Source organism: Sarcophilus harrisii, chromosome 6, assembly GCF_902635505.1.
Source record: "Sarcophilus harrisii chromosome 6, mSarHar1.11, whole genome shotgun sequence".
Lineage (NCBI taxonomy): Eukaryota > Metazoa > Chordata > Mammalia > Dasyuromorphia > Dasyuridae > Sarcophilus > Sarcophilus harrisii.
The window spans coordinates 158,649,055-158,661,572 of NC_045431.1; the positions used below are offsets into that span (position 1 = coordinate 158,649,055).

Genomic DNA, 12,518 nt, shown 5'->3' on the forward strand with positions numbered 1-12,518 from the left:
AGAAATAAAAAATCTATTGAAAAAGGTGAGTTCGAATCTGTAATTCTCCCTCCTCACAATATATTCCAATATTCCATTTGAATTCCATTTAAAAATTTGGATGCACCAAGAATCAGGCATTTTTGACTTTGTTAAATCCTATGAACCTCTTTTCAGAATAACTTTTTTTTGTTTTGTTTTTGTTTTTTTTTGTTGAGGCAATTGTGGTTAAGTAACTTGCCCAGGGTCACATAGCTAGGAAGTGTTAAGTGTCTGAGACCACATTTGAACTCAGGTCCTCCTGACTTCAGAGCTGGTGCTCAGAATAATGTTTTTAAGTGAATACATTAAAATATATTTTGCATTACAAAATAAACCAATTACACTGAAATACATTTATCAAATTGTAAACATTAAAAAACCAACAAGTTCATATACTCCTAAGTCAAAAATCCCTAACCATTGGTAAACCCAAATTTGAGAAAACAAGATTAAGAATGCTGGGGTGTTTTTAATTACTTAACAAATCTTATATATCACTCTTTAAAAATAAACAAACAAAAATCCTTATGTTTAAAAAAATACTTTGGCTTTAGCTTAGGGCAATTTTCTTATCTTTGGATTCATTGTAAATTCTAGCATGGAATATTGAGACAGACTGGAACAACAGAATCAGAGGATCTGATTCAAATCCTGCCTATGTCACTTATCACTTGAGTGGGCTTCTCTAGGGCTCAGTTTCTTCATATATAAAATGAAGGGATAGGACTAGATGGCCTTTAGGTCTCTTCCAGCTCTAATAAAATCTATGACTTTAGGATACTATGTAAGATGTGCTTAAGAATGACAAAAATGGTGGACACAGCAAAAGCTTGAAAGAGTTATATGAACAGATATAGAAATAAGCAGAATCAGAAAAACAATTTACAAGAGGACCACCATAATGCAACTCTGAAAGTCTACAGAACTCAGACCTACACAATACCTAGTGAAGAATTCAGAAGATAGGTGATGAAACACATGAACCAATTCTTATTCAGGAGGAAGAAGACTAAAGGGGCAGAATGATTTATGTTTTCAGATATGGCCTAAGTACTGATTGGTTTTACTCAACTACAGCTGCTCTTTATGAGAGAAGGCTTCTACTTGGAGGGTTGGGAATGAACTAGTAGTTTGTGTAGAAAGAAGGAAGGAAGAAAAGGGGAGAGAGAGAGACAGAGGGATAGAAAGAGAGATAGAGAGAGGAAAGAGGAGGAAAAGAAGAAAAGAGAAGAAAAAAGGAAAAGGAAGGAAGAAGGAAGGAGGAAAGGGGGAAAAAAGAAGGAAAGAAAAGGGAAGGAAGGAAAGAGCATCAATAAAAAATTTTTAAAAGACAATGGGTAATAACAGTAACTTTAAGCTCACCCAATGCTAACTGTGGCCAATAAGTAATTCTTTTCATCAGAGGATAAATGACCACCAGAGACAATGATGCTGCTCCCAGGGCTATACTGAAATAAAAACAAAATTAAAGAAAGTCAAATAAGCATCATCTGATACAACATCTTAAAAAATGATAAATACTATAATGAATTTATAGATAGTAAGAGTAGCAATCATGAGATAACACACAAAAATTTCCTTTTTAAATTTGATTTTCAAGCATCTGAAGTGTTCCCAAATTTTCTTGGAGCACTGGAAATGACAGAAAATGCCACTAAAGAGTCTGAAAACCAAAAAGTCCTTTTTTTTTTTTTTCATTTATTCACTCTGACTGAACATAAACCAACTCAAATTTATAGTAACTGAGAGATCATTAAAGAAGAATCAAAAGGAAGACATCTCTATATAGATGGTGTCTTCTGTATAGACACCAGGTTAAAGCTAGTGGAATAGTGCCTAGAGCATGGGGTCTAGATTGGGAAAGAACTGAGTTCAAATCCTGCATTAGACATTTATACTCTGAGTGATCTTGGGTGTATCACTCAACTTGTGCCTTCCTCAGTTTCCTAAATTACAAATGAGGATAATAAAACCATTTTTCTCCTACCGGTTGTTTTAAGATCAAAATATAAAATATTTATAAAGTATTTAGCACAGAGTGTGGCACATAGTAGGCACTATGTTAAGTATTAGCTATTATTGTTATTATAACATCATAGCAAGGATTCTTAACTGGGGACCACAGATCATCCAGGAGATCACAGACAGATTTCAAGGAGTCTGTGAACCTAGATGGGGAAAAATGACATCTCTATGTTCATTCGATTTCCTCTGTCATCCTTTGTGTTTTATTTTTTGCCTTTAAAAACATGATTCTGAGGAGTTCACACATGGCTTTATTTGCCTACTAAAGAAGTCCCTGAATTAAAAAAAAAAAATCTCCAGTTTATGGGGGATGTTAATGATCCACGAAGCACTTTACAAAATATTATTTTCATTTTGTTTATGAACATCCTGCAGGCCATGTAGACAAAAAGGCTGTTTTCTCAAATGTACCACAAAAATGATTCCTTTGGATTTATCCTTTTTTTGTCATTGTTGAAAGCAAGTAGCTCTCTCATTCATTTAAGGAAATTGGGTCAAGGCCTAAGTTCTGTCTCTGCAGTCGACCCTTAACAAAGAGACAAATCAATCACTAAAATTCTCTGTGCTTCAGCCTCACCCTATTAGAAAAAAAAGAGAGACGATTAAATGATTGTCTCCTTCTGTTTACTTTTTTTTTCATAATTATAACTTTTTATTGACAGGTTCTGTTTACTTTTTAAGGATAGTTACTATAAATAAAATATGTAAAAGGTACTTTCTTATTAAAAATGGTTCAGAAAGATTGATAAAGAGAAAAAAGGAAACAGAACCAGAATAGTCATGCAAATGAAAGTCACATTCCAAGACATCAGAAATCATTGTAGAAATCAGAAAAAATTGTAATACCATCCTTTAGTACTATCTTTTCATATGGGACAATTTATGGCTAAGTTAAGTCTCTAAGACAAAAAGTTAATGACATAATTACTTTTTCTTGAAGTTATGAGACTGTTGTTCATTTTGAATAGGGAAATCTGTAAAATATTGGAAAGATATAATGATTGTGGGAAAAATGTAATTCACATTTATGAACAATGAACGAGCATTGAATCATTAGCCACAAGGAAAGATGTAGTCATTTGCAAAGAGAACCCAGGAAGACAATAGGAGAGAGAGATAAGAAGACAGATGTCAGGACTCTATCAACTAAACGTGAAATATGGAAGCAATGGATACTACAGTGGTTGTTGAGGATAATTCCAGCTGAGCAGAGAAACATCTTAGAAGCAGAGAATTAGAGAAAATCACCCAGCAGACTGATTATTATGCTTGAGATGTCATGCTCACTAAAGCATAGCATGGAACAACGTGGCTTAGCAATTAAAGCATCTGTTTAATAGAAAAGTTATGTTCATAAAAGAAGTTTTATGGATAGTCATTACACCACAAGGAGAACACCAAAATTTAAATTGCAGTGTTTTGAGTTACCCCAAGCACATGAATTTTCTTCAAAACAAAGGATAAAAGTGACATAAAAGATAAAATAGATACTTTCAATTACATAAAATTAAAAAAAAAAACTTTTGAAAGAACAAAATCAATAAAACCTAAATAAGAAGAAAATCTGTTGAATGGGAAAAATTTTTACAGAAAATTTCTGACAAAACTCTAAGATTTATAGGGAATGGATACACATACATCATGGAGCTATTCCTTGAGATCAATTGTGTTTCTATCAGTTCTTTAAACATCTTTGAAGTTTCATTGGTACATCATTAAACTGTACATAAATTTAGGTAGTATTATTTTTATTATGTTGGCATGGTCCAATAATGAAGAATAACTAGCTCTTCAATTATTTAAGTTTTCATTTGTTTCTGCAAAGGTTGCATGGTAGTTATATTACTGTAAGTCCTGAGTATGTTTGGTAGGTTAACTTCTGGGTACTTTATGTATCCTATAGTTTATAATTAATTAATATTTCTCTCTCTCTCTCTGTCTCTCTCTATCTCTCTCTGTCTTTATCTTTCTCTTTCCCTCCTTCCTTTCTTCCTTCTTTTCTTCCTTTCTCCTTTTTCCCTCTCTCTCTCCCTAACTTTTTTTTATCTAATTGCTATAGCAAGCATTTCTAACTATATTAAATAACCACAAAGACTATGAAATATCATGAGTTTACCTCTCACTTTACCTGACATCATTTTCAGGGAGAACAATAATATTTGTACACTGGCCATGTGGCCAATAAGCACAATTAGGGACAGAAATAAACCAGTTTTATGTCACTATTTTTCAAATTTAAAATGATGAATTTTTCATTCATAATAGAAAAAGCATATGAAATGTACCTGTAATAATTTAGACACAGGAGTACACACAGTGCCAAGCTCAGCTGTCCTCCAAGGAAAACCAGAGACTGAAAAGTTGAAATATCTCCAGCAGCTATTGGTCGATTTGCTGTTCTTGTAACCTTCACAAGGAAAAATCAGATTCTTTACTAAAAGCCTCATGCAAATTCTTGAGAAATGGCCAAGAACCAGTAATTCAGATTTGAATAAGCTTGGAGAAAACACAATTAGGAAACTTAACAAAAAATAAACAGTCTTCTATTCCTCCCTTTTTAAAGATAAAATTGTACTTTAGACACTCACTCTAAAGCAAGAGAAAGAAAGGAAGTGAGTTAAGGATACTGGGGAGATTTGGATATAGGAATTGGGAATATATATGAATTTGAGAATAAACTGCCATCATACCCACTAGATTTTGGAGCCAGGCATGCACAAAACTAGCGTTATAATAATGACTCCTACAAAGACAAAGGAGAGTGAGGAAGATATTGTGATGTGAATAGGCAACAGGAGGATTTCTATAAACCTATCTGGAGATAATCTCTGACAAAGTCTAACTATAACGACCCAAATCTATACCCAGGAAATAGTTGCAAAGTGACTGTAAATGTAAAAAAAGACACAGATGTTATGTTGGGAAAAAAGAATTTAGCCTGTTTTTCTCCTACAAAATGAAAAAAATTTAAATTATTCTTCCCAATGTAACCAAAGACACAGAATGAATCCATGATAATATCACCAGTGGCTCACTTTCTTTTCTGAGTTAGCAAACAGTTTATCTAAAGTTGGTCAGTCATGATGACCCTCTTGGATCAAATGTCAAAAATAGATCCTTTGTCTTATCCTTGGGTTAAACCTTTAATTTAGAGACAGGAAGTAATAATAATAATAATCATGTCTTTAAGTATGACTTCTGTGACATGTAGCTCTAGCTAAGTTCAAAAGGGAAATGTTTTTGTAAAATGAGAAAAAAAATTTTGCTCAGGTTTTTATACCATTAAAAAGATAGATCTGAAAATGAAAACCAAATAGAAACTGCACTTTACACACATATCTCAACATTTATAGTTTTAATATTTATACAATAGTCATGTAGATATGGATAAAGTCCATGTAAAACAAATATACACTCTAATGTGAATTTTTGCTTTCTAATGTGGAGAAGTAAATAAGGGACTATTCTATTTTGAATCTGATTCTCACTACAAACTGGAAGAAGCTTGTTGCTAAGTTGGAAATAATGGGAATCTTGGAAGGAAGTGACCCACCTCATCCAAGGATGTATGATAAAGGAGAGAAAAACTGGGCATAATCTGACACTCACTCTATATTTTGGGAAAGTAGATTTTATTGGATTCTAAGGAAGTATATGGAATAAAATGGTTTGGGGGAAAAACAATATCAGAAGAGATGAATGATCCTCAAGAATGAACATAAAGAGAAATGATTTAATGAAGAGGAAAAATAGAATTTGTCTGAAGACACTCATGTGAATGCACCAATTAACTTAGTTTTTTGAGGGCGGCAAGACAATTGGAGTTAAATGACTTACCCAGGGTCACAACAGCTAGTAAGTGTTAAGTTCCTGAGGCCTGATTTGGAATGAAGTTCTCCTGACTTCAGGGATGGTGCTCTATCCATCTAGCTGACCCCAACTAAGATTTTTAAAAGAGAGGATAGACAAAAGGCTAGGAACATGAGAACATGGCATGGTCCTGTAAAAAGAATGATGGGAATGCTAAAGGTCAAAATGTGGTGAGGTTGCTGAGGAAAGCTCAGTATGTCAAAAAGGGCTTTTTCAGTTATACTGGGAGAAAAGGGGAGGATTAAAGAAGAAACTGGACTATTACTTGGAGTGGATGGGATGATATCTAGCAAAAGAGAAGGCAGAGTTGATTGACTATTGTTTTGTTTGTTTTCTCTGCAAAGGAGAAAGGTTTTGACACTAGGAATGACAGAACAAAAATGGATAACAGGATAACTTATCCGGATGCCCACGATAAGTTAGGTAACTGGAGGAGAGGCTAAGTCATCTGGTTCAGGTGAACTATGGTCTCAGGCCTTGAAAGAACTGTGACATGGGAATGCAAAGTCACTGCTAATGATATTTGAAATGGAAAATGGGAGGGGTATCATGAAAGCAGAAAGAGTAAATGTCCTGATTTCCCAAAAGAGAAGAAAACAGAAGCTGCAAACTAGAGGCCAAGAAACCTGATTTCAATTTCTGGAAAGATTTGAAAAAGAATCATTATAGAGATGATATCTAAAAAGTGATTAAAAAGGGCCAATATGGCTTCATCAAGAACAAGTTATGCTAACTAATCTCATTTCCTTCTTGACAGTATAACAAAACTCAAAGATGAGGGAAATGCTAGGTATTTAATTTACTTAGATTTTAGCAAAGCTTTTAGTAAAGTTTCTTCGACTATTCTTTTGAGGAAGATGCAGAGATCACACTGGTGGTGTTAAACTCAAATAGAAAGAGATTTCTTCAGTTCTCATGCTGACTTAGAACACCACAAATTAACATTACTTAGGTTGTACTGTGTTTTTGTTTATTTTGTGAAACATTTCCCAATTACATTTTCATCTTGTTTGGGATGCATGGGGGAGTTTTGCTGATAACTCTGGATTAGTATATAATATAGTCAGATAAATCCAGTACTGATTGAATTATAGAATGTGGCAGGAGGATCTCTGTGTTGTTTTACCATTCTATCAACAAAACAAATAAAGGCATGGATAGTATGTCCATTTTACTTGTAAGGGAGAGTTAACACAGTGGATAATAGAGTCAAGACCCCAAAAAGATCCTGAAAGGTTACAGCACTGGGCTGAATCCATTAGGATGAAATTAAATAGAAATCAGTATAAAGTCTTACACCTAAGTACACACGTAAAAAATCCCCAATAAATATAAGATGGGGAGACACAGATAGAAAGCAGTTGTTTTGAAAGGGGTTTGGGGGGTTAGCAGTCTCCAAACTCAATAGGAGTTAGCAATGTGATATGGCAGCCAAAGCACTGAATACAACTTTGGGCTGCAGTGGCAAGGGTCTGGCCACTGGAATGGGGAGGTGGTCATCTCATTGGATTCTGCCTGGACAATGGACTCAAAGGAACAGTGTGTCTGAACACAGTCTTAAGCCCCACTGCTAAGGATAAGCTGGAGAATGTGGCCAGAGAATGTGGCCAGAGAAGGGCAGCCAGGGTGGTGAAGGGACTTATAAGGACCAGTTAAGAAGCTAGGAATGTTTAGTGTGGGGAAGAGACAAGTCATGTGGACATGACAGCTGATCCAGGAAGGAGGGATTAGTTTAGCTCAGCTCGGTCCTACAGGGAAGAAGCATAACATTGGGTGGAAGCTCAATGCCTACAAACACCTCCTCTATGCAGAGCTGCTTAAAAGCTTGAGTAACTTGTCTCAAGAGGCAGCACCTCTTCCTTAAGGATCTTCAGGCAGAGACTGGATGACCGCTTCTCAGACATGTTAAAGTGTATGGGTTGGCCCAAATGGGCACTGAGGTCCCTTCCAATTCTCAAATTAACAAAATAATTCTTTGTATAGAAACAAACAGATTTGTGATTTCATATACAATCATCTTTTTTTTTTCATCGTACATGGAAATGATTAGACTTGTTGATATTTGTAAGATAAGATTAACAAAAAATTGACATTAAAGTCCTGCAGAGAAAAAGGTACATAGACATGTCTGTCTTATGGGCAAAAATATACAAATTAATAGTTTTGCTCTTCTATAAGAACACAAAATTCAATTCTTCCCAATTTAATCATGAACACTTACAGGTTTACAAAAATCAAAGAAAATATTATAATATGGTTTTGTGATTTTACAATTGTATTAGTCAAGATCACTTAAAAGCACTTTAATGTCTTTAAAATCTGAAAGCAAAACCAACTCAAATAGGAAAGTCCCTTCAAGCTCTAATTTTTATGATCCTATGCTTTGATGAACCTTGATGCCTCTTGTGAAGGAAATGCAAGACATTTAATAGAAATAATTTTAAATAGAAAAAGAAGCCATACTTTTCACTAGGAATTTAAAATAGTCAAAATTTGTACAAGAAAAGGTATAAATAAAGGTATTCACAGATAAAGCTGTTCCATGCTCAGCACTTTTTTTTTTAAGAGACAAAAGGTTGAAGGTTTGGAGAGATCTGCCAAGTCAAAAATAAAAGCATGTTGGGGAAAAGTAATAAAACAAATTCATTAAGACTAGTTGTTGAATTTCACATTAAAAAACACATCAAAACAATGATCTTTTCTGAATTTGCACATTTTTAGAAAAAAGAAAACAAACTTTGGCTGACTTTTTATCAGATTACAGAGAAGGAAAAGATGTTTTAAAATATTTCTCTTTTAAATGTTTCCTTTTTCATGCAACAGCTGGGGTTCTGAAGTCATTCTGTAATTATAGCATTACTGAATATTCTACATAAATAAATTGCTTGATAACTAGATCTATAAATTAAATAAACTATTACTATTAGTGTAATATTTATGAAGCCTTTCTTTACCTTTTTATCATAGTCCTGATCCCACATATCATTAATTGTACAGCCGGCTCCCCGCATCAGAATAGCTCCAGTGCCAAAAAGGGACAACATATACCAGTCTGGAAAACATCCTGGCTCTGCTGCCAAGCCAATACTCCAGGTACATGGCAAATACAACAACCAGGTTCCTAAAACAAATTAGAGAGGCAAAAATTGTAATTAAAGTGAATAATTACATTATTCTGATATTTTGCATTGACTATAGTTTCACTATTGTGAGAATTTCCTCCAGTACGGTAGTAAAAGCATTTTTAGTAATGTATCAACTAATACCAGTGACAATTGACATCAAAGCTTTAACTCTTTCTTCCACTTACAAATAATAGCAAGGGTAGCTAGGTAGTGCAGTGGATAGAGCACCATCCCTAAAGTCAGGAGGACCTGAGTTCAAATCTGACCTCAGACACTTAACATTTTCTAGCTGTATGACCCTGGGTAAGTCACTTAACCCCAATTGCCTCAGCAAAAAAAAAAAAAAAAAAAAAAGAGAATGTCAGCTCGTGGCTTTAGACAGATACTGTTTATCAAAATAAGGAAAGGTCTATTTTAATTGTTGTTAATAAAATCCTTTTTGACACAAATGGGTGTTTTTTTGTAAATGGAGTTTTCTATTTTTATAGACATATGTCCTATATGCCAGTAACATTAATTTTTTGAAAAAAAAAAAAAAAGAATGACTTTGAGCAAATAAGACATTTTTGACTATTAAAAATACCCAAATTAACAACAAAAGATATACAAAGAAAGACAGCATCTGCAACCAAAGAAATAACTGATAAATGTGTGTACACATACACACTCCTATTTGTAGACACAAATGGTAGCCATCTCTGAGGGTGAGAGGAATAAGAAAGAAAGAAATTTCTATGACAACTTTATTATATATTTAAAAGGAATAATAAGCTTCACATAATAGATTTGCTGTTTTATGTGCAATGATTTTTTATTATGAAATATTATGGAAATATTTGTTTTATTCCATAAATTTAAAATGAAATAAAAATTTGAAAATAGAGAATTTAACCAGATATATATCTCTAATTTTTTAATGAATAATTTATAAGAATTTTAATTGCTACCTACATTTTAGAATTGTATGCATGTGTGAAATGCTCTTTCTCCATATTTTATCATATAAAGTCCTAGTTTCACATTCTGGAAAAATTTAAGTCCATATCTCAATGTCCAAATTACAAGGTTTTCTTTCATAGAATCTATCTCCACCTTGTGGTCTTTTGGCATATCACCCATAGAGATTTTTAAAGGCATATATGGTACTTTTTGCAAGAGAACCTGGAGACGTGTCAAAGAAGGCAAAGGAGTAGAGAAAATTAAGAAAAAAATATTCAGCAATATCAAATATTACTGGGAAATCAAAGATCATAAGGACTGAGCAGAAGACAAAGATACAGAGGCCCAGAAGTGACATCTGGTTAGCACACCATGATTCCAAGTTTGGACCGAAGTGTGTACAGATAATAAATAGGAGACAAAGAGAAGGAACCATTCAGATCAGAAGCCAGCAACAATGTCCCAGGTCCAACCACATGTATAATGCACAGATAAGAGCATAGGACTTCTAGTCTTATAATCTCAAATCAACCCTATCATTAAATTAAATTAAATAATTACTGATTATAGGTCAGGCTCAGTGCTAGAAGTCTGGGATACAAATAGGATCCAATTTGTGTCCTAGAGGAGCTTAGAATTTAGTAAGGTGATGACATATATGCAAATCCTTATTCAAGATTTTCTTTTTTATTTTTATTTTCAAAATATATGCATAGTTTTCAACAGTCACCTCTACAAATTCCAATTTTTTTCGCCCTCCCCTACTCCAGCCCCTCCCAGAGACAGAAAACAATTCAACATATGTCAAACATGCTCACTTATTCAAATATTCAAATTGTTTGTGATTGAATCAGTGTAAGTGCAGTTCCCCACATGCCCTCTAGGCCTTAGGTAAAGTTTCATAAGGTGCTGCAATTTAAAAAGAAATTATTTTCTGCAGATTAGCCTTACAGAGGTGAGCCTTTCTGAATGACAATCTGTTCCCAGGCCCTCACAGCTACCAGAATTTGGTGGATCTGCAGGCTTAAGCTGCAGTTCATCTTTAGCTCAGCCCAGGGTAGCCTTTACTGAGACAGATCACAACCTCTCCTTACCTTCTCATCCCCTTCACTAATTCTCCACAAATAACAATTTCTAAGACTTTCTCTTTCTGCCTCTTTCTCATCTGAGGGATTCTGCAAAAAAAGGAGGGAGCTTGGGTTCCACAGAACAGAAGTAGAACTGAAGGTAGAAAGTTCAAGGAGGAGGATTTCAGTTCAAGAATGGAAAACAACTTTCTAACAAGCAGGGACTGTCTTTTTCCTTTTTTATTTTATTTTATTTTTTATATCCAAGCATTTAGCACAGAGTCCAGCACACAGGAGGCATTTGATAAATGCTTGCTGACTGGCCAGGCTTTGAATTTTGTATCACCAGAAGTCTACAAGCAGAGGCAGGGCGTGTTGAGATTGAGAATTAACATCTTAATTGCTTTTATTTTATTACTTTTTAAAACTTTTGTTAGTACACTGCCTGGCAGAGAAGGCATTTAATAAATGCTTGTTGACTAATATCTATAAGAGGCTTAGTATAGTGAAACCTGAGAACTGAAAAGTTCATGGAGAAACTGAGGAGTTGCCTTAAACTTTCTGTGTTGGCCCGCAGATCATATTATATACTATAACTTTTCCTACTTTTCTTTTCTGTGAGGACTTTGGCAGTGCTAGGTTTAAACTGCAGTTTGGAGGCTGTCTCTAAATATTAACTTAGCTCTTGGTACTGTAAAAATAAAATCCCTACCCAGTGGCCAGTAAGTGAACATCCTCTCGAGGAACAGAATCAAAGATTATATTCTTATTTATAAATTAAATAGAATGATTTTTTTAAAAGTTGGACCCAGTGGGACTATGGTTCCCAGGTTGTCCTGGGACAGTAGAGTTGGTTTGATCAGACAAGAGGAAAAAACCCCCAATATTCTGTGGGATGCTTGGTCTGAAGTGAGAGGAACTGGGCTAAAATTCTATTATTCATAAAGCAGAAAACTGGAAAACATTTCTTACAACCAGTGTTTCTGATAAAGGCATCATTTCTCAAATATATGGAAAAGTGACTTGAATTTATAAGAATAACAGTAATTACATAATTGATAAATGGTTAAGGATACGAACAATTTTCAGATAAAGAAATTAAAGCCATTTATAGTCATATGAAAAAATACTCTGTATCTCTTTTGATTAGAGAAATGCAAATTAAAACAACTTTGAGGTACTACTTCACATTTATCAGATTGGCTAAGATGGCAGGACAAGATAAGGATAAATGTTGGAGGGGATGTGGGAACTGATCCACCCATTCTTGAAAAATAATTTGGAACTATGCCCAGAGAGTTATAAAACTCTGCATACCCTTTGATCTAGCAGTGTCTCTACTAGGCGTGTATTCCAAAAAGATCATAAGAAGGGAAAAGCCCCACATGCACAAAAATGTAGCAGCCATTTTTGTAGTGGCAAGGAACTGGAAACCTTGTGGATGCCAGTCAGTTGGAGAATGGCTGAATAA

At 34.3% G+C, this 12,518-nt stretch overlaps 1 protein-coding gene across 1 annotated transcript in view; it reads right to left on the reverse strand.

Moving 5' to 3' along the window:
• COQ2 (coenzyme Q2, polyprenyltransferase) overlaps nt 1-12,518 on the reverse strand; it is a 38,871-nt gene that overhangs the window by 14,750 nt on the left and 11,603 nt on the right. Inside the window, exons 2-4 of the mRNA XM_003772881.4 lie at nt 8,871-9,037; nt 4,332-4,453; nt 1,384-1,469 (exon numbers count right to left, since the gene is read on the reverse strand). Coding sequence (XP_003772929.2) covers nt 1,384-1,469; nt 4,332-4,453; nt 8,871-9,037 — 375 coding nt within the window. The remainder of the gene's footprint in view (nt 1-1,383; nt 1,470-4,331; nt 4,454-8,870; nt 9,038-12,518) is intronic.